The 22,762-nt window shown below is 39.5% G+C and overlaps 1 protein-coding gene and 1 long non-coding RNA gene across 7 annotated transcripts in view; one reads left to right on the top strand and one right to left on the bottom strand.

Moving 5' to 3' along the window:
* Positions 1 to 14,471, top strand: part of DSE (dermatan sulfate epimerase) — a 34,452-nt gene extending 19,981 nt beyond the window's left edge. For 3 of the 4 annotated variants that reach the window (XM_015621528.3, XM_015621527.3, XM_015621526.3), the window contains 4 exons: positions 4,278 to 4,531; positions 8,272 to 8,511; positions 9,513 to 9,720; positions 11,431 to 14,471. In XM_015621528.3, coding sequence (XP_015477014.1) covers positions 4,278 to 4,531; positions 8,272 to 8,511; positions 9,513 to 9,720; positions 11,431 to 13,192 — 2,464 coding nt within the window. In that variant the 3' untranslated portion in view covers positions 13,193 to 14,471. Of the gene's footprint in view, positions 1 to 4,277; positions 4,532 to 8,271; positions 8,512 to 9,512; positions 9,721 to 11,430 lie in introns of those variants that run through there. The other variant, XM_033512828.1, reaches the window with a different exon arrangement.
* LOC117244053 lies at positions 554 to 22,362 on the bottom strand. Of its 3 annotated transcripts, XR_004496433.1 has the most exons (6): positions 21,741 to 22,362; positions 12,299 to 12,547; positions 7,842 to 7,982; positions 3,816 to 4,869; positions 3,270 to 3,397; positions 554 to 773 (listed from the first exon to the last, which is right to left on the bottom strand). It is a non-coding gene; the product is annotated as an uncharacterized LOC117244053 (long non-coding RNA). The 3 variants fall into 3 exon arrangements; XR_004496431.1 differs by lacking the exon at positions 554 to 773 and having other exon boundaries at positions 2,864 to 3,397; positions 21,741 to 22,361; XR_004496432.1 differs by lacking the exon at positions 554 to 773 and having other exon boundaries at positions 2,864 to 3,397; positions 3,816 to 3,864; positions 21,741 to 22,347.
* Positions 22,363 to 22,762: the final 400 nt, after the last annotated feature.

Below are 22,762 nucleotides of genomic sequence, written 5' to 3'. Positions count from 1 at the left end.
CACCTCTGCAGGGCGCTGTTCTCAGTGAATTCTTCTCCCAGTCTGTATTCACGTTTGGGACTGCCCCAACCCAGGTGACCCTGCTTTCAGTAAGGAAGAAGTTATTTGGTAGTGAATAGTGTGAAATCACAGAAACACGTTTGTAGACATGATTTCTGAACCTGAGAGAATTTCAAGCTCTCAGGGGCTGATTGTTCCCAAGGGAAAGTTTTTTGAGAACTGTTTGCTCTCAAGGACTGTTGTGTAAAAACAAGGTTTGGTTTCCCAAAACAAGACACAGATGTTCTGAGGGTGTTTTCTCTCTTGTCCCACCAAGGGGATGAGGGAGGTGTTGTTCCTTCCACCAGTCAAGATAACCTGGGTCGGAACACCTTATAAAAGGTTTGAGAAAACCCTGAATAAAGGCTTTTTGCCTCATGAAAACCTGTAGTTGCGGTGCATAATATTCAGAACCCTCGCTATACTTCGTGTCTTCTAGCAACACATGTTTCTGCTGAGAGAAGAGGAAGTAGCACCAGCAGTGGGTTCAAGAAATTGAGAGGTTGAAGTGATCTTTGCTTTGTTGGTGCTGATGACTTTTATTTTCCATCCAAAATTTTGTACAAAGGGTATACTTATTTAGAACTTGGAATTGCATTTAATGAAGGTGCTGTGTATACCTACAACAAGTGCGGTGCATGCATGATGGTTCATGGTGTTGTCAATTGATCACTGGAAAACAGGGTCTTAAACCCCCTCTTCATATTCATTGTTCACTGTAGAAGGTGGCAAATCTGAAACAGATAAACCACATTGCACCATGCTAAAATTCTCAGCACATGTAGGAAAACCATACTGCTTATCCATAATCCCAGCCTTATCCATGTTCTCTTTATTTCTCTAGTTTCTTCATGGAGGATTTATGTCAAACTCTAAATGTTTAAAATAAAGTAGCAAAAATATTTTATACGACACAGATGAACAAAACTTTAAAGACTACCCCAGGCATGTCTTTATCCTGTGCCATTCACAGGATTTGTCCAGACAGCAGTTTTTTGTGCAGAACAATGAGTATGGCTTTGGATATTTATGGAGTTTGATAATGACTTAGCAAACTTGTTCAGCACATTTTGCTCTTTCATAGCCTCCTCAAGTTTCCAGATAGGCACCTCTTCCAAATATACCTATACTGACAGGTACAGGTATATAAGTGTAAAAAGGTACTGTAGGGGTGACTTTATGTTTTAGAATTTAAAATGTAGTATAGAATTTTTGGAACAATTGCCTTTGCTCAAAGATATGTCTGCAACTAAGAAGTTGTTCTATATTAAAGTTATAGATATTTTTATTTACTTTGGATTTGTTTGTTTGCTTGCTTTTGTAAAATCAGATGCCTTTAGAGGCTGACAAGGCTAGTTCAGCCTTGAGGCAGAGGTTACTTGCTGTTGTCAGACACAGTTAAGCGTGAAACTGAAGTTCATAATCTCTGATGTTAAATTTTAGTCTTGAGTGGCTTAGAAAACAGCTTTTACAGGGCAAAGTGTTGGCTTGTTTTTACCTATCTTTGTATAAATGCATACCACTTTTCTTTGTAGTTAATAGCCCTGAAAACATTTTTTTTTCACATATGTTCAGTGCATGCCTGTGGCTCTGTGCTTTCCCCCAGTTTATCAGCCAGACTATTTACCAAGGCTGACACTGGGAGATGCATTTGAAAAGTGAGAACATAATTTAGATATAAAAACCATGTAATGCTTGCTACTTGACCATTCTTCTTTTGAATCATTTTCCACGTTTGGTGTACATTGCTTGGTTCCCTTGAGACTAAGTTAAGTTAACTAAGTTAAGTTGATTTATAGCAACAAAAGAGTTGTTTCTTCAGGAGTTCCACCTTAAGAACTGATGTTGACTGTGGGTTTGTGTGCTTAGAAATTAAGATCTTTAAATCATCATCTTTAATTTTCTCTATTATTCCTTGTATGTATTTCCTTTGTGAAATTTTATACAAGATTTAACTGTACAGAAGTGCAATTTGAGGGGAGTTATGACAAAATTGCTTGTCTAACCCAAGCTGGGTAATTGTCAGTATGTATGATAAGGGTGCCTAACATAAGGGGTTTTACACTGAAAGGCTGTAGGGTTTGTTTTGTTTTTGTTTGGTTTTCTTTCCTCAGGAGATCTTGAGCCTAAATGCAGTTATAACCTCTCAATTTATCTCCTCCCATGTAGAAGACTAGTTTCTATTTTGTCAGAAGCAGTGCCATGGAGACTATTATATGCTCTTACACTGTAGAATTTGATGTAGTATTCTGTTAGAAACTAAACATAAACTTAGCATATACCTTAAGAGTGAAAGTTACAATAAATCAGTTCCACTGGCAAATCCCATCTTAAATTAAGTCAGGTAAAGATCAGGTTTAAACAGAATCTAATTAGTAGCTTGTGTGTTGTTGAAATGGTTCTAAACTTTGAATTAAATATTTCAATTTAGTTTGAATTCTTTCATAGTACATTTCTTCTACCCTAATGTATGGCTTAGTCTCAAACTCTTTGTAATTGTTCCAAGCAGATGCCTTTAGAGTGAAATTTCCTGTACCTATTTGAACTCTGATTTCTGAATATGCAGAGGTTTAGTGAAACTAAAAATACTTTGGAAATTAGAATTCATTATACAGCTGATCAAAGGAATTTTTCTGTGTCAAAGGATTCCTGACAGGAATCATGGTGCCAGAGTCATGCATATAATTGGCAAAGAATGGAACTTTAGTTTTATGTATAGGATCAACAGCTTTTTCAGTTATAAGGAAAGCAGAAATGGAGAATTAATTGAAATTTACAAATAACAAGATAACTCAGATTGATGTATTTCATTTAAATCTGTGAGACAAATATTTCATTTAAATATTTCATTTAAAAAAAGGAAAAAAGAATGTTTAACTTCACTGCAAGCAGAAGATGGGATCAAAGCTGAGAAACAGCGAACAGTTAAAACTGTTGGAAATTCAGCTGATCAAAAGGCATACAGAGAGTTTCCTTACATGGGAGTATGAATGTGCCAAACTTGAGTCCTTCTTATGATTTAAATATGCTCAAATAAAAATTAAAAGTCTTTTTTTTTTCACTTGCTTGTCTTTTGCCATCATTGCAGTGCTTAGGCTGATGGTTGTAATTTCTACATGTATTTTTAATGCATTTGGAATGCCAATAAATGCTTCTGTAGCAGAATTTTTTTGGTTTTAGTTTACTCTTTGGGGATTTTTTTTTCCTCGTCTGTTCATGCTGATGCTTACACAAATGAAGATGAAATCATATTTATAGAGTCATTGAGTAGTTGAAACTAGAATGTGTGTGCCTTCGGGAGCATTCACCATTCTGCCGATTGCAGTAGGACACTCATCTCAATAATTTAAATTCATTTCTGTAATAAAAAATAGATTGCAAAAAAAACGTGAAAGAGAAGAACGAGCATGAAAGCAACTGATGATTTTTCAGTTTATAAAAGTTTATTTTCACTATGTATTCCTTCACATTTTCGTTTCTGTACAACCATGGCCTGGAAGTACTGTAAGTACTGCAATACTAAAGTCTTGATAAAAATTTACTATTTTGCTAAGTTCAGTGTAATCATTGGAAACAAGCCTGTGGTTCCTAGAAAATAATTTTTGAGTATTGACAACATTTTACCTATTTTCTATCTTAGCATTAAAAAACCCCAGTGTTTATTAAGAATGTTAATTCAAGCTGTAGTAAAACTAAGTTTCCTTTTCTCTGCTTCTGTCCTTGAATACATTTGGGACATGAAAAAACAGTATAGTGATTTGTTTTTTTATACTTACTTTAAAGACAATTTTGGTCTCATAGGCACCATTTATCATCAACTGACTCCTTTGGAAAAGAAAAAAGATTTGTTGCAGGAGGTTGGAGGCGTATAAACCATGGCATATTACTTTATCACAAAAATGACATGAATCTTTCTTCAGATAAATAAATTAAATTTCTGTACAATCACTATTCTGCCTGTCTTTCTCCTAGCAAAACCCAGAATATTTCAAACATTTTTCTAATATTTAGCAACTTAATCTTTCTAATAAAGTTTATGAGCTTTGAAGATTAATGTTGTCCATACTTAGGATAGGAAAAAATATTTTAGAGACTTGGTAAGTATCTTACTACTGTGTTAAAATTCAACATGAATAATCTAACTTTGGAGACCTTAAGTCAAATGCTTATCACAGTACAGTAAGGGGGAAAACGAAGTAGGTGAAATTCAATTAATTGCCATCTTCATTTATTGACAGGCTAGTGAAGGATGCCCCCTGGGATGAAGTCCCTCTTGCTCACTCCTTGGTTGGTTTTGCCACTGCTTATGACTTCTTGTACAGCTACCTTAGCAAGATTCAACAGGAGAGATTTCTTGAAGTGATTGCCAATGCCTCAGGATATATGTACGAAACATCATACAGACGTGGATGGGGTTTCCAGTACCTTCACAACCACCAGCCTACCAACTGTGTGGCCCTGCTGGCTGGAAGCCTGGTTCTGATGAATCAAGGTATGTGCTAAGCCATAGGAATGTTTTTTTTCTGAAGTATATCAACTCAAATCGGCCACTTATGCAGCAAAGTTCAGGATTTGATAAAAATGTTTCTTAGTGTGCTGCAGTATTGAATTTTCTCTTTTGCTGCTTAGTAAAATTTAATTTACTGAATAGAACAAAAGTCTGTGGGCAGATGTACAAGGCATGATGTATATATATGTTCAGTTTTCTAAGTGATTCTGAAATTCTTACCTGATAGTCTGTAAGAGTTAAAAATCCCGTTGTGTACAGTTTGTCCAGTCCTGATTCATGGACAGAGCAGATTATCAATGTAGAATGATGCACTTGGGCTCCTTACACAAAGCATTATGAAAGTCAGTCAGAAATACCCAGTGCTCTGACCTGGGAGTCAGGCAACAGGTAACCTGGAATTTCATCCAAGACTTCTGTCCTGTCACCTGGGTGAGCTGCGAAAGTGTAACTTTATCCACCCAAGTGCCACAGCTTAGGGCCTTTCTTCCCAAAAGCCTTTTTTTATGGAGATACCCAAGGCTGTACTTTTTCCCCTCTATGCCATTGCACTCCACAACCAATATTTCTGCCAGGTTTCCCCTTCTTCTTTGCTTTGGGAACATAGAACCATCCTTGTTATGCCCTGGCAAGTAGCTTTTCCCTGCTCTGTCAAGGGGCTATCCCTGTCCTCCTGGAGAGTGCAAGTCACAGAGTGAGAGAGAGAAAGCAGGTAAGCCATCCTGACTTTAAACCCCAGAGCTACATCAGAGCTGAGAGATGGAAGTCATGGAGCCAGCTCCTGCTTTTCATAAGAATGAATCAGTATTTCATCAGGTGATTATTTTATATGTGCTAGAAGTATTTTGAAGACATGATTCCCAATGGAATTACTTATGCACTGCAAGTCAATGAAAATCTAGTTTCTGGATGCTGGTGGTGTTGCCAAGCTGCTCAGCCCTGCCAAGCACAGCCACATCTGCACATCACTGGAGCTTTCAAGTGCCCAAAGAAGTGTGACAAAAAACTGTGGCACCTACTGTGTTTGGAGGGTCATTTTTTTTGCTAAGTGCCTGTCAAAACAAACACACTGACTGATGTGAATATGTTGAAAAGCATTAAGAATGCATCAAGAGTGTGTGTGGAAGTTATTCCCTATCCTCCTGCCTTGCCTTCTACAAATTGAAGACTCCAGCCATGTTTATTCAGTGGGCTTGCTAAACTTCGTACAATTCCATCCTTCCCTAAGCCTTTGTTGGTGCAGAAAGCTGGCAGTTTGCAAGATGATTCTGCTTTTTATTAAGATATAGACCATAAGTTTGCCTTGTGAAAAACAGTGAAAATATCACAAAGCTGGGCAATATTTTTTTCACTAAAGTGATGGTATTTGGGGGGAGGAGGAAGGAAAGAAGCAGGAAACTAATGAATTCTTGAGCAATTTAAAAATAGTAGTAATATTTCAAATGAAAATAGGTCAAAACATACTATTTCTAAATTAACAACATATTTCTAAATTAAATTTGTTGTTTTGATACCGAGCAACTATTTTTTTTTTAAATATCAACTTAAATGAGGTTTTTTTGTTTGTCAAAAATTAAAACACAAACTAATTCCAATATGAAAGAAATTAATCTGAAGGAGGAAAAAAAAAAGGAGGGAGAAAAGGAATTAACATATTATGCTTCTGTATCAGATATATAGCAATTGAAAAAAATATATCCCAGTGTAGACCTTTCTCACAGAAGGTTTAAATTCCAACTAGTAAGTTTAAACTTAATAATTCATCTATTGAAGCTTGTAGAGAATAAATAGCCAATTTAAAAGAATGTAAATTTTGCCATAGGAATGAAAATGAAACTAATTGAAGTTAAGTCTAGGCATGTGCATATGGCAAAGTCTTTGCTCTTAGACACTTAGATGTTCAAAATGGAAACTTGAGTAAGGCCCTGATATTAGTATAGACACATGGTTTATATACTGCTAAATTTAGGTGAGATTTGTTCTGGTTTGTCATGTAGCCTGACAGAGTGTTGAGTCTTGTACTTTTTTCATTTTAATGTATTATTATTCTTTTAGTGCAGCATTACAGCTTAGATATACCCTAAGTAAACAGAACATTAATGCATTACAATGGTGAAGACACTGTGCTGAACCATGGCAAATAACATTCTCGCAGCAGTCAAAAACTAGCTTCCCTTTTATGTCACAAAGGAAAACAGGAGTGGAAACGTTCAGGATTTTATTCTGACAGACCACTGTGCTGCCAGCTCCATGAAGAGTAATGAAAGAATGTCTTAATAGCTGTGAGTGAAATGGAAGTGAGTAGTACTACTGTCACTGTTGTTCAGGCCTTCCCCATCACAGTTTTTTCTTCAGCCAAGCGTTCAAAGTACTGTGTTAGACTCAGATTGTCTGTTTTGCTTAGACACTTTTTTTTTTCTGTCTCTATTAACTGAGCAGGATTTGGCATTCTTGACTAGTAGGATGCCTGAATTACTCATCACTCTGCTGAGCATAAATAGAGTGTTGGTGGCAATGAGATGAAACACTCTGAGTAACAGGATTTAATGTAGTTTCTACCCCCCTTAGCCTGGCACATGTGCTTCCTTCAGCAGGCACTGTTTCTCCACGTAGTGGGGTGCAACATGTGCCAGCTGGGCTTTGCTATGGGGTGGAATTAAGTCTGATTAAATCTATGTCCAGACACTCTGAGCTGGGAGAACACTAAGTTGCCATGTAGAAGCACAAGGCAGTTGACCTCTGTTTAGTCCTACCTCTCTTGCTACTCAATCCAAAAGAAAATTAGAGAAGGCACATAGCCTCTACTCTGCTGGGTTCCATGTGCTGACTTCTGCAATACATAAATGCCATGCTGAAGCCCTCATGCTTGTGCTTAGTGAAAGCAGACTGGCACTGAGAAAGTTTCTCGTGCCCTCTTCCCAGGTCTTGATTTGTGTAGAGCAGACCAAAATAGTAAAATCTCTGAAATATAGTAAATAGTAAACAGAAAAATAGTAAAATCTCTTTTCTTTAGAAAAACTAAAACTGCTTAGGGCTTGTAGATGTGGAGCATGAGAATTTATCTACTCGGAAGATTAATTTTATTCTAGAATTGAGGAATCTACTTTTGGAATTACCCATGCAAAGATCTTCCAAAATAGTTTTGATTTGGGTAACTCTTTAGGTTGTACAACAAGTTGAAAATATACATAGGACAGAGCAGATCTTAAAATAGAGCATGAGTTAGTAGAGTATCAGTTAACTGCAGCTCAAATGTGAACTTTTTTACTCGTTTAGTCTCTGTGGATCTCCTTACCGTGCTGGTGATCCTGCCAGTGAAAAACGACCGATCAGAATTGTTGCATTATTGGAGCCCTCTAGTGGAGACATTTGTTTGTCTTCACCTTTAATTTGAAATGCAGTAGTCTTGGTTTGGCTCTTCCCTCTTTTGCATGTCCTGAATGCAGTAAGGAAATTTTCTTTTTAAGTTTTAAGGCATAGCCCCATACTATTAGCAAAAGGTGCTTGATAGATTTTCCCATGCTCATGTGACCGTGTTTTGCTGTGTTTAAATACAATATTTTATTTCTCACCCTAGAAGTACAGGGATACTGCAGCAGTAGGTTGTATTATAGACCCCCTGCACTGAAGATTCCTTGCTGTGAAGGATCCCACTATGGGACTGCAGAGGGCACCATCTGTGAACTGTTGTGTTTAATTACATTTGCCATTGTCTTTTCTTTCAGGCTACCTTCAGGAAGCTTACTTGTGGACCAAGCAAGTGTTGGCAATCATGGAGAAGTCAGTAGTCCTGCTGCAGGAGGTCACAGATGGCTCCCTCTACGAAGGGGTGGCTTATGGCAGCTACACAACCAGATCGCTATTTCAGTACATGTTTCTTGTCCAAAGGCATTTTGACATCAATCACTTCAGCCACCCCTGGCTCAAGCAGCACTTTGCATTTATGTACAGGACTGTCCTGCCAGGTAGGTCCTTTGGGTGAATGAATGAAGATGAATCTCTTTATTTTTGAAGCAGCAATAAGCTTCATACTTGAAACAGGCCGTTTAAAAACAGCACTCTACTTGGATTTTTTTCAAAATAACCATTTCCTTGGATTTTACCTTCAACAGTCATCAAAATAGTAACATCCTTGTTTATCACTGCTTATTAATGAGAGACACCTTCCACTAGCCCAGGTTGCTCAAAGCCTCATCCAACCTAGCCTTAAACACTGCCAGGAGTGGAGCATCCACAACTTGTTCAAGTGCCTCACTATCTCCACAGAAATTAATCTCTTCCTTATATCTAAACTAGGTCTACCCACTTTCAGTTTGAAGCTGTTACCCCTTGTGTTGTTTATTTGCAGGACACTTCATTAGGAACTTATATTGCTCAGATTCCAGGTTAAAAAAACATAGATAACTCTCTTGGAACCCCAGATCTATCCATGTATGTCAGGGGGACTGAATGCAGCTTTGGTATGCCAGAGCAGGCACATAAGGAATTGTGCTGACTCCATGTGAAACCTCAGGCATCCTTTGGGGAGAGCATCCTTTCCTCTCATCCTTTCCTAAGAGCAAAATGAACTCACACTGATGGTTTCAAGGTGAAGCTGATTATTTTGTTCTTCCGGGGCACCTCAGGTTTATTCCTTCAGAGAGTACAGATTCACATAAAAATTGTAAAGGGAAAGTTACCTTTTCCAGACTTGAGTGAGGAGAGGAGTGGATTGCATCTTACATTTTGTGTAGTACTTTGGCTGTCTGTAGCCCAAAGCCAAAGAAGAAAGGTGAATATTCAAGTTAGCTGCAGCAGAAGGAAACCACTCCTATGTAACCTATTTAGGGCTCATTTACAAGCAGGTCTAAAAACATCTGAAAAGGCTGCTTCTGTTTGCACCATTTGGCTTCAGCGTCACACTCTTCAAAAGCATCTTTGTGTGCTTATTTGTTCTTTCTGACATTCCTTTTCACTTTTCCCCAAGGGTTCCAGAGAACTGTGGCCATCGCGGATTCCAACTATAACTGGTTCTACGGGCCGGAGAGCCAGCTGGTGTTTCTCGACAAATTTGTTATGCGCAATGGCAGTGGGAACTGGCTGGCAGAGCAGATCAGAAGGAACCGAGTGGTGGAGGGCCCAGGCACACCATCCAAAGGGCAGAGGTGGTGCACTCTCCACACTGAATTTCTCTGGTATGAAAGGGAATGAGTGGGCTCAAAAGGAACCTGGCAGCTGTTTGCTGTTAGTGATAATGCATTATCTTTAGATGTGCACCGTAGAGGCCGGGCTCAGGCTGTCTGTGTGCCACCCAAGGACATGAGGCACAGAAGAACTTCTTCACTTATCACAGACACACAGTATGGGTTGCCACAGGGAACACCCTGGTCTTGTCCTACATCTGCTTTTATGGTTTCTTTCCACTCTCTATTGCTTTCATAGAATACAGGCCATTCCAAAGGAACTAAAAATTTTCTTGTATGTTTAATTTCATCTATTCTAATGGGGTTTAATCCTGTTGTGTTCCTTTATTATGAATTAGGTGAATATTTAAAGCATAGTTTTAATTCAGAAGTTCTGTAAAATAGTATAAACTCTCTTTTAAAAGCTAAATAATCCAAGCAGTAGGGCTAGAGTTGACTGGATTTGCACACTAATTTGCAAGTTATGCTTGGAAAAAATGCCATGCTACATGGCTAGATGGATATTTTTCCATGTAATTTACAGCTGTGCTAACTTCTATGTCAATCTTCTAAAAGTAAAAGACTTTTTTAAAAGTCCTTTATAAGTAAAAGAAAGCAAAAGATTCAAGAACTTTGGATGCACATATGAATTCCCTTAGTTTATGGAGAGAACAAGAATCTCTTTTAAAGAGTCAGTGGAGCTCTCTCTCTTGCAAGAAAAATCTTTTTGAATATCTATTGGTTTGCACTTATGATGTGCAGATTGGAGTGAATGTTAGTTATGCTCCAAGCAGCCTTCATCTTGTTACTTGCAGAATACAGAATCTCTCCTCTACAGCCTCATCCTATCCTGTTTTCTCCTGTGTCTTCATGGAAATTTTGGGACTGTCTAGGGCCTGCCAGAAGCTCCTGGTTAGTTGTAAGAATAAATCTGATTCTGGAATCATCTACAAGAAATGTTCATAGGCTTAGTGTGGTTTTGTTTATTTTGGTTGCTTAAAAACAATGCCAGAAGGTTAAGTTTTGGGTTGGATTTTTGTTGTTTTAACTCCCACAGATAAAATCATAGTAATTTTAACCTTTTCTGGAATTAAGGCTTCTTTTTAAACAAAATATCTTCTTCTATCTTACAATTTATACAAGAAAAGACATGAAAATTTTTCTTCAGGCTAGTTTGGAGAATGAAACTAACATACATTAACTGATACAAATAATAAACATTTATCCTTTAGGGTGCCTTTTCATTAATTTTTAATTTATTGCCTATCCAGTTTGAAGACAGACTTCTGTAATTATCATTTTGGGGAAACAGATACTCTGCTTCTCTTTGTTAAGTAGTCAGTAAATAGGCACAAATGCTGATGTCTAAGCAGTGTCTACAGCCTGGTCTAATCTATGCTATAGTCAGTAGTTTTATGACTATATAGGACAACACATGACTAGTTTGAAATTAGTGGTACTCTTATTTTTGAACTGCAGAAAGACTGCTTGCTTTAAATGCAGAGCAGATGCTTTCAGCTCTTGTTCTGTAAAAAGCACACAACAAATTTGTATAGGGATTAGTATGATGAATAATAATTAAAGCTATATGATTATGAAGCATAACTGTGGGCTTTATATTGTTAGCTTGCTCCTTGATGTAAATAGTGAATGGCATTTTGAGTTTTGGTAGTGGAATCTGTCAAGTTATATTTAACCCCACTTTTCTCATCTTTTTTTCAGGTATGATGCAAGTTTGCGCTCTGTACCTCCACCAGACTATGGCGTTCCTAAGCTGCATTATTTTGAGGACTGGGGAGTGGTAACTTATGGAAGTGCTTTGCCAGCTGAAATCAACAGGCCTTTCCTTTCTTTCAAGTCAGGAAAGCTAGGAGGACGTGCAATATATGATATTGTTCATAAGAACAAGTACAAAGAGTGGATCAAGGGGTGGAGGAACTTTAATGCTGGCCATGAACACCCAGACCAGAACTCCTTTACTTTTGCTCCCAATGGCGTACCATTTATAACAGAAGCTCTGTATGGGCCAAAATATACTTTTTTTAATAATGTTTTGATGTTTTCCCCTGCTGTGTCTAAGAGCTGCTTCTCCCCATGGGAAGGGCAGATTACAGAAGATTGTTCCTCAAAGTGGCTTAAATATAAACACGACTTGGCTGGCGACTGTCAGGGACGAGTGGTTGCCGCCATGGAGAGAAGTGGGGTGGTTTTTATCAGGGGAGAAGGAGTTGGTGCATACAATCCTAAACTGAAACTGAGAAAATTGCAACGAAACCTTATACTTCTCCATCCCCAGCTTCTCTTGCTGGTGGACCAAATCCACCTAGAAGATGACAGCCCTCTGGAAGCAGCGACCAGTTTCTTCCACAATGTGGATGTGCCTTTTGAAGAAACAGTTGTTGATGATGTCCATGGGGCCTTTATTAGGCACCGTGATGGGATATATAAGATGTACTGGATGGACGACACTGGCCACAGTGAGAAAGCCATCATTGCCTCGAGGATGTATCCCCGGGGCTACCCCTACAATGGAACAAACTACGTGAATGTAACGACCCTGCTGCGGCACCCCGTCACGAGGGCCATTTACCTTTTCATTGGGCCCTCCGTGGACGTGCAGAGCTTCACCGTGCGTGGCGATTCCCCGCAGCTGGATGTTTTTGTGACCACTGGTGAGCACGCCTACGCCGTGTACCTGTGGCCCATCGAGGATGGCTCCCGCTCTGCCTTTGCACAGGTGGTTGCAGACCGCCAGAAAATTGTCTTCGACCAAGCCTCTGCCATTAGGAGCTCCACAGTGCCAGAAGTGAAGGACTACATAGGGATCGTGGAGAGGAACCTGCAACATTTTAAGCCTGTTTTCCAGCAGCTTGAGAAGCAGATCCTGTCTCGTGTACGCAACACGGCCAGCTTTAGGAAGACTGCTGAGCGCCTGCTGAGGTTCTCAGATAAGAGACAGACAGAGGAGGCCATTGACAGGATATTTGCAATCTCACAGAGGCAGCAGCAACAGCAGCGTGGCAGAGCAAAGAAAAACAGAAAGGTAGCCAAAGGCTACAAATTTGTTGATGCCGTTCCTGACATTTTTGCACAAATTGAGGTAAATGAAAGAAAAGTGCGACAAAAGGCACAGACTCAAGCACAAAAAGAGCTGCCTGTAGACGAAGACGAGGAAATGAAAGATCTTCTGGATTTTGCAGATATCACTTATGTGAAGCACAAAACTGGGATGTCAATCAAAGGCCGATCAGGGCTGGCACAGATGGTGGCGACTGCTCGAAGCGCCCCATCAATATCAGCTTCTTACACTCGCCTCTTTCTAATTCTCAACATTGCTATTTTTTTTGTCATGTTAGCAATGCAGATCACATATTTCCAGAAGGCCAAGAGACTGCATGGCCAAAGATGTCTGTATGCAATACTTTTAGTAGACAGCTGTATATTATTGTGGCTGTATTCTTCCTGTTCTCAGTCACAATGTTAGCAGAAAACCTCTACTAGTTGACCAGTTTATGGTCATATATGTCTATGCAAAAGCATTAACCCTAATAGGGCCAAAGTTTATATCTTCTCTTTTTTTTTTTTTTTTTTTCTGTTTATTTTTTTTTCTGAAACATTCCAAAAACATCTGGGGAAAGATTGCTTTCAGACCAGAAGGGATTAAAGAATAGGGCAAGCAATGAATATCTCAGAAAAATCAGTACTTAATAAGTACTCCTCCTTTGTGTTTTGAGTTGGGCCTTGCATCTGAGGGAATGTTATGCCTTGTTCATCAGAGTAATATAAAGTTGTATTTAGTTTTTTGGTGAGAACAAACCCTCTTGATAGGTTTGTTTCTAAGGTCTTTTTTTATACAGAATTTAATTTGCATGTAGAGAGTTTTCATTTCAGGCTGCTAGGGATATCTCTGGACATTCTCCTAAGACGAGGACATTCAAATGTATGTGAGGCAGATCTTAGCAGTAGACTCTACCAAACCAAAGTATGACTTAGTGTGGGACACATTATTGCAGATCCTTATATTGTGTCGTTTCCTCCATGCTTTACAATCTGGCACAGTGGGGAAATGACAATTGTGTTAGTGCTTGCCAAGTGAGAGGGACACCACTAGTAGGTAGTAGTGGAAGGCAAATATGGGGTTAACTCAAAGTAGAACAGGACACAATTCTCAGGAAAAAAAACAAAAACGTTTATATTTTAGCCATGTATAGGCTGTAGAATGTTTAATTCTATAGGGTCTGTTCTCTATTTTACAGGGTTTCAAGCAATTTTTCTATAGTTTGAAGCACATCTTAGTAGGGAAAGAATGTCCTAGCTCCTACTGCCCTTCCATATGTAATATTAAAAATACAAGGAACCAAAGCAATCCTGTGGTAACCTCAGCAACTGCCAGTATGGAAAAGTATGTATTAAGGAAATATTTAATGTCTTTTTTCTTTTCACATGGCTAGAAAGAGGACAGTTAAAATTTTGTGGACAGCCTGTTCTCTATAAAGCACCAGCAAGGGTTCTGCAAGCTCTTGGTGGCCCCAGGTCAATTATTTGGGGATTAGTGGTAAATGGAATCATGTGGTTTATGACAAAAATAAGTTTGACATCTCCACATATATTCCCCTCTGTTCATTAAACTAATTTCAAAAATTCATAGCTATTTGAGAGCATGGAAGCTCTGTGGAATTGGGACATACCTGTATGTCTTTACAGAAAATCAGTTCTTCAGAACATTTGCTAAATAAAAGCATTATCATTATCTCTATGGAAAAGCTGTTTTTCTTTTATTTAAATATTTTTCCTGATAATTACAGTAATTATGTTCATCAGCACTTGGTTCAGACCACAAACCTTTGCTTCCTCTTCTTTACACCATTTAGATATATGTTATCTTCATACTCCTTTTAAGCCTTCTGCAAGTCTGTGTGTTGAAATGTGATGAGCTTTCCTTGTCTAAACATCTTCAGTGAATAGGTCAGAATATTTTCATTAGGTTCCTGCTAGTGAGTCAGTTCAGAGTATTCATATAAATAAGCCCTACTGCAGTCCCCAATGCCTGGATTTATTCAATGAAATTTGCTACATTTTATCTGAGCAAAGATTTAGATACCCAGTTTATTTCTGATCCATGCATAGTCACTGAATTATGAGAGCTTTCAGACAGTAACTTAGCTCACCTAGGATCTTAGAACACCTTCAAGACACCTTTTCCCTAATTGCAAAAGGCATGTAAGGTGATGTCTGTTTCAACTCACTCTGTTTCTTAAGGCAAAGGGAGTTGAGCCTGGGGAGTATCACCCCTACAGCTCCATGTTGGTAGTGGTGCCTGCTGAAAGTGACAGGCTGTGGATAACTGGAAATCTCTTTATTTCTGCCTTTGCACTGTGATGACATAAACACATGCAAAAATAGCTGCTGGCGTATGTTCAGTTTTAAAGACACTGTTAGTTTTTCAATATCAGGTGCTACTATTATTTGCCATGAAACACCAAAAAAATCAAGAGTTCATTTCATGTCTGTGCACATTTCCCCTGTGTCAATTTGCTGTTGCTTTGAACAACCAGAAAGCCACCCTATAGTCTAGAAGACTTAAGCACCTGCAGTTATTTGTCTGCTTTGTAGTGTGGCATCTAGCATGGGATTTGTGTAGCTGTCAATTGAAACTGCAGAGATTATCAATTAAGGTTTAGTTTTGCACATTAGCTCTCATTTACACTACAATTCTCTGTGCTGTTCCAGCAGTGCCAGGGGAAAGAGGTGGTTGCAAGAGCTGTCCATGCTTACAGACAGGTCTTAAAGCAGCTTTTAAAGCAGACCAGCATTCAAATGAATGGGGTGTGTGCACTGATACTGTAAAGGGAAATGAAATGCAGCAGCCCGGCCCTCCTCAATAAGAGACCAGACCCATGTCAGCATAAAGTGTGCATCCAGGGGTTTTACAACCTGTGCTTGGTTTGCATCTGCAAAGATTTATGTGTACATGACTGTCATTACTTGCTGCTCTGAACTCCACTTCCACAGATGTGACTTTGATTCAGATTTGGCAACTAAAGAAGCAAATTAAGCCTTAATTGTGTTGGACGTCTTTTAGATATGAAGAGAACCCTTATTATTCTTTTCCAGGCCAGAGCCTTTAAAAAGGCCCTCTCCAGTGGTTCTGTTTCCACTCTTTTTTTCCATTCTTGTCTCTCTCGTTCCTTACCAAGGACTGTAACTGATTTTGATTTTGAAACAAATGGAAGAACAAATTGTTCCATGCCATCAATAATGTGGCATGGGCAATCAGGTGTTGGCTTGAAGTGTCTGTATCACAGAAAAGAAAGAGTTTGAGGCCTCAGGTGGCAGGACCCTGAAAAATCCAAGCTGCCCTTGCTTCCTGCTTCACTTGGAAGTGCAGAGAGGAAGAACAGGTAAATGGGATCAGCCTGACAGCTCTACTGGCTTGTGGGAAGGCTGGAGAAAGATGGTGTCCCTCCACACTTGCTTATGCAGGAGAGGATGCTCTCCTCCCCTTTGTCTGAAGTGCAGGAGAGAAGCAGACTTGGTGAGCTCTGTGTGCACGGTAGAAGCATTTAGCATTGGGTTCATCTAGCCTGGGTATATGGAATAACTTTTGAAATGTCACTGTATGGCACTCAGCAGCAAAGCAATTTTTCGCTTCCTGTTATAAATGGAGTAAAAAAACTGAGGTGTTTCTGGCACATGCCTCTGCTCCCATTCTTACTCTGCTTCTTTTTCATTTTTGAAAAAGTGCATTTTCTGCATCTCTAGCCACAGGAAAAAGTGGCTAAGAACTGGGTGTATGTGGATGGGTTCCTGTGTTCATCTGAGACCCTGCTGACTTCACTCAGTTTCTCTTCAATAGCTGCTGTTCAGTCATGCGTGCTTCATTTCAGGACTGCAGTCTAATTTAGTCTAAAGTTAATTCACTGTATTCTGAACAAAGTGAATAGCAATTCAGCCCACAGGTAGTGGTGTATATGTTTGAGGGTGGAAGTGAAATCTGGTTCTTAGATTCCTTCAATGATAGTTTTGAGTCCAGCCAAAAAATGTCCATGTTATATACATCATTGTGAGTCAAGGAAGCAAAGGGAAAGTAGCGCATTACTTCATTTCTTAAAACTTGTAAGATGAAAGCTTATTCTGAAGAATTATGTGTCTGAAATACATCACATTCTTCTGTTGGTCTATGTATTTTCCATTGATGAAAAACATTTTCTTGGTGTTTGAAAGCATATGAAGTTTGGAAAATAGCTGTATTTCTGTACTGGGACATTACATTCACATTTATTTGGTCTGCAAAAGGCTCAGTTGGGATCATAAATACTTTTGTCTAACTTTAATCCCTTTGCTCTAGCTAGTCTGTTAAAATCAGTAGGGTAACTTCATGCTGGTAGGTCAGACTGAGCTAATGAAGCCAAGATGTCGTTTTCTGTCCTTTCTTGGCCACTGACTCCAGTGCTGGGTATGTCTGTACTGTCATCAGTATAGAAACTGTTTTTCAAACAAGTTCAACCTTGAAACATATAATGTCAAAGCACTTCAAATAAGAGCCCTGGACCCTCTGAATTAAGGAACAAAACTATTCTTTGCTTCAGGAAGGCAGGAGACTGGAGCTAGCTACAAAATATGTGAGTGCATTACTTCAGTGAAATGCATGCATAGCATTTTCCCCAGGTTTCCCCAGCATTTTCTGCCAGGTTCTTCAGGCTGATAGAGCATTCATAACATTTGTGATGATTTTCCAGAAATTAAGGACGCAGAGAAGAATTACTAGCTGAAATGCATTATTGTGTAAGACATTTAGAATGATGTTGTGACCCTTTTCCCCTTTGACTTGTGTCCAGAACTATCAATGATTTTACTGGTTACCTGACTGACCCTGGGACAATCAAGAAGAAATCTGTCCCACTACACCCCCCAGGGCCCTGTTACCATAAACTCATAACATGAGTTTATGACTGTCCCTAAAACATTGACATACATTTTTTTCACCAAACACTCCATAATCAGTCTAGCTTTGTACCTACCTCCAGCTGGAAGGCACTCTGAGGAGGCAGAATGCTTCTAAAATCATGAGTATAAAACCCCTTTACTTCATTAAAACTGTGACATAGGAAGTGAGGAATACCAGGAAAGCTGGGCCCAGTGGATATGCCTACAGGAAGTGCTAGTGAAAAAAATTCAAGGAGGATTGAGGCAAGGAAACTTCCCTACACTGCCACACTGCTGTGAGAGTAAGCTAGATGAATTTGCCCTGTGGCAAGAGGGAATAGGTGATCGGCATATGCATTCCTTTTTATCCCTAGGGAACAGGATTGTCATTGGGATGATGAGCTGAACTCTTTGGGACATGCTAAGGGAGGCCAAGTTTCTCCATGACCTAGTAAAGATGCTGCAGCAGTTGTGGTAGACCTTTACTATTAATTGTAGCTTAGAACTGTATTCACTTATCTCATGCTTGGCCTTTTTTATATGGCATAACCCTTATTTGGATCAAGTAAAGTAATTGTATTCTTTCACTTATTAAGTTTGTTGTGGAATTTCCTCTGATGGATGCAACAGCAGGTTGGTAGCAATAGGAAAATGAGCAGAGGACCACAGTCCCTGGGAGGGCACTTGGAGAACTCTGCCCTTATGGAAGCTAGAGGAATAGAAGATATTCAATAATGCTATAAAATACAGCTGCAAATGCCAGGCAAATAAAATGACAAGGATGATGGAGTATTTGAACATTACAGAATAAATTAGGGCAGACCTAGAGACTTGGAAAGTTACGGCTAACATAAAATATGGGCAACTGGGAATATTTTCTCCTTACGTCCCATATATCATTCTTTCCTTTTGAATCATATCTTCCCATTTAAAAAAATGGAAAGTGCATACACAAGTGCTGTTGAGTGTAATAGAGTTCAGCCTTTAATATAAGGCAGACATGGTTACCAGAGAGCCTGACACAGCTTGTACAGTTGTGGTGAGCTGAAACAGCTTGGGTATTCTGTAGCTAAGTATTAGATTGAACAGAAAAAAATATATGAGCAAGGGAGGTTGAGGATCAGAAGCCAGAAACTTTTCAATTCTTTAACAACCTTGAAAAGGATTGGGTCTCAATTCTTGGACTGCATAACTGCTAGAAAAATTTCTGTAAGCAACAAAATTTTGGCAGCAAAGGAACCTGGGATGGGAAACTGGAGACAGTGGTGTACTACCATGAACTAAAGAACTAGCTAATTTATTCAAGTTTAAAAAGAGAGAAGGATTACTTGAATGGAAAAGTACAGAGCATGTTTTGTAGCACATGATCAGCCACCATTAGGACACACACATATGCTCACAAGGAGTGGAACAGATCAAATCTTAGGACAAGGGTGAATGCCCTTAAAATGAAAGGAGGCAGATTTAGATTAGATATCAGGAATAAATTCTTTACTGTGGGGGTGATGAGGCTCTGAACAGGTCACCCAGAGAGGTTCTGCCCCATCCCTGGAAGTGTTCAAGACCAGACTGGAAGGGGCCCTGAGTGCCCTGGTCTAGTGGAAGGTTCCCAGCACATGGCAGGAGGGTTGGAATTAGGTGATTTTTCAAGTCTCTTCCAGCCTAGACTATTCTATGATACTATGACTCTGTGAACCCTCAGCTATTCAGAAATTCCAAGACAGCAAGGTGTGATGGTATAACCTGAAGAAAGCAAGGGCACATGGAATACAAAACATCTATAATAATAGTGTAGAAATATTTTGGGTTTAACACGCTTAAATTTGCAAAAGTGATTTTATGGCACTTCATTTTTCATAGTAAATGAAAAAGACTGAGCTTTTCTTTCTTAGAACTGAGTAGTTAACTGTCCAGGGTGATTTGCCTGATTAGTTTTAGCCATAATCTGCCTCACAAAGGCTACTTAATTTCATCATAAAACATGACAAATTCTGCCTTTCTAATTCTATGCTTCTATCATGTATTTTCTTATAAGTTCAGCAAATATTTGTCACTTAATACACAGACAGTGCTAAAGAATCACACAGATTTATTTATGGCTCATATAGACTGTAGATTGGACAGTAAAACCCTCATGCAGCTGGTTGCTGTGGGACATTTGGACTGGGTCACAGGACCTTCCCCATACATAAATGAGACCTGCAGTGGACCCATAGTGTAAAAGAGCAGCAACAAATAATGGCAAGGGACAATTAGTGCATGGCTTATATGACTCTGTACCAGAGCTCACTCGTCAGAGCCTCCTTCAGAGCCACGCTTGGTTTTCCAGACCTGTTTCCTTCCTGCCCACTGAAATTCATTTTCAGCCAAAAACTGCTAATAAATGTAAAGCCTTAAAATAGCAGTGTTATGTACACAAATGCTTGTAAGCTGTGCAGGCCTGGGCACAGTGCTACTTCTCAGGCTGCTGTTCTACTAAGTATTAGTACTAGTAATGATTTATGTGGTGCCACTGAGCTGTGTGACGCTTCCTAAACTTGTAAGAAGGCTGGTTCAACCATAAAGTCAGAATAACTTCCTCAGTTTCACAAAGTGAGGCAATGGGGCTCTGGGGGAGGTCAGTCCACCTGGAGGGTAGGCACAGATCTGCTTGTGGACAGGACCTCCAGCATGTTAAGCATTAATTTCGCCAAGAATGAGACAAAAGGCATTACAAGAATTTTCCTGGAATAAAAGGACTTATTATCCGTGTGTCTTTCTGAACTGGAGAAATGCAGCTTACATCTCTTTCAGCTGGAGAAGCAAGTCCAATTCTTGTAAACAGAAAAACATTGCAGAGGTGCTCTTTTCCATTGCAACCATGAATGCACAAAATACTACAGTATTAATATGAAGAGGGAGTTGAACTTTATAAGACTAATGGAAGAAATTTAGGACAGGATGGGCCTTGGATGTAACAGCTGGAAGGAGCATGACTTGTAGGAAAACAAAACCGGTCTTTGGCTATTCTGAACAAGTAGAAAAAAGTTCCAGAAAAAAAAGTTTAAAATAACCTATTTTAAGGACTTACTAACATAACTAAAGCAAGATCTGCACAATATGTACTGATAAAGTCCTTCAATGTGTTCACACACACTTACACATGCTGCATTTATGACCAGTATTATGCATTTTATTGAACCACAGGATTAGTTCAGACTACAGCTTTTTCCACCTAGAAAAATGTTTAATAATCATTCATCTGCAAATGAAAAAAAAGAAGCTAAAGTGTCAAGGAGAAAATATAATATTAAGCAAGTCCACTTGTTTTCAGCTGACCTTTTTAATAAAGAATATTTCAAAGCAGTAAGATGTTTCAAATAAAAAAAAATAGCATTTTGTTCTAAAAATGTTCGTCGTTTAAATTTTCACATTGTTCCCATCCCCCTTGGAAGATATGAAATTTAATGCAAATCAATGTAAAAACAACCATTAAATTGGAATTCTGGGTCCTTTAACAGAAAGCTGTTTTTCTGAATACTTTCCATATAATGTTTTGCAGCTGTTGTGGCCAGACAAGTGTTAATTTAGAGGGCAAGAAAGAGCTACCCTGGGAGAAGAGAGCTCTGGGTGAACGGGGGCTCTGTAACTCCCTGGTCTCATGGCTCCTCACACCCAGGAGTGCCTTTGGGCTGCCCCCAGCTCCCAGAGCTGCCACCAGCTGGGCTGATCCTGGCCACTCCTGCGCCCCACTTGGCTGCCAGCACAGCTGCTCCCCCCACTTCCCAACTAGGGTGGTCTCTCTTCCCTTGCCCACCACTCTGTGAATATTTACTGGAAACATGTTTTCTTGGAGGAGGGTTAATCCTTTTTCATGCAGAGCTCCCCTCCCTTTTCCTGATATGCGGAAAGAAAACTCCATAACCCACAGAGTAAGTTATAGGAGCCCGTATGTATTTATTCAGTGCTGAGGTGCATGGGGAATATCTCCTCCAAAAACATGCACCCCCTCAGAGACCTGCCCCTCTCTTTTTATTCTCTACAAACTAGGGTTACAAAATAGGCATAATGCATATTCATTTCCTAACCCTCCCTGTCCCCACTTCATATTAAAATTAGCTCCACACCTCTTTGCCACTGTGCACTGCTCTTTGTTGGTCATCCTGGGGTTGTCTGGGGGTCTTTGAGGCTGAAGTAAGCAATCTTCCCCTCAGCTGAACTTTTCGACTTGTCTTCTTGCACATGCTCCTTTTTAGTCCTTTGGCCATCTTCTGGGCTTTGATACCATTTTTTCTGGCTCAGGGGCCCAGAGAATCCCCATATCCTGTTGTGCCTTTGCCCTTGCATCCTGTTTGTGCACTCTAGCTCTTTATCTTGCCTTGTAGCCTTACTCCCTTCCTGTTCTTGTGGAAACAGTAAGAGTTTCACAGGGTTTTGTCAGCCCCTCCTTCTTTCAGTCAAAAAATTTCTTGATGTTTGATTCCTAATTCTTAATTTCTCTGTTTCATTCCAAAGAAGCTTGTTCCTGAAATTGTATTTTATTACAGATAAATAAAGCACTGCTAAAATTAGGCTCAGGGAGAGAAGTAGCAGGGTTTCTTGGCTCTACGCTTTCCCCTGTGTGGTCGTAATCTGTTCCAGAGAGCTGCCTCTGGTCTTTTGCCTCTCTTGTTAAACCAGTGGTTCTTGGAGGCAGCCCATGTCCCTGTTTTGTTAGGATGTGTTCTTGCAGCAATTTCACATTGCATCTGCTTTTTCTGCCATGCTGACAGAGAATCACAGAATCATCAAAAAAGTCTGGAAGGGTCCTTAAAGACCATCCAGTTCCAACAATTCCCGTGAGACAAGGCTGCTTAAAGCCTCATTCAACCTGTCCTAAAATACTTTCACAGATGGAGCTTCTGCTAAGACTTTTTCAGGTATGGTGAGTTCTGGTTTCATGGTTTGCTAACCTCTGTCTTTAGCTGCCTCTAAGTAAAAACCAAGGTAACAATACTCACCAATAATGCAAAGTTATTCTCAATATTTTAAAATTAACCACTGGTTTAATGAACTGGAGAGATACTTTCTTAAGGCTGCCTGACCAGGAAGCAAAATGGCATGTCTAACTCAGTACTTAAGTGTGAAGTGTCCCTGCCCAGGGAGGCAA

This window comes from Parus major, chromosome 3 (genome assembly GCF_001522545.3).
Source record: "Parus major isolate Abel chromosome 3, Parus_major1.1, whole genome shotgun sequence".
NCBI classification, from domain to species: Eukaryota; Metazoa; Chordata; class Aves; order Passeriformes; family Paridae; genus Parus; species Parus major.
This window is presented reverse-complemented; position numbering and strand designations above follow the sequence as displayed.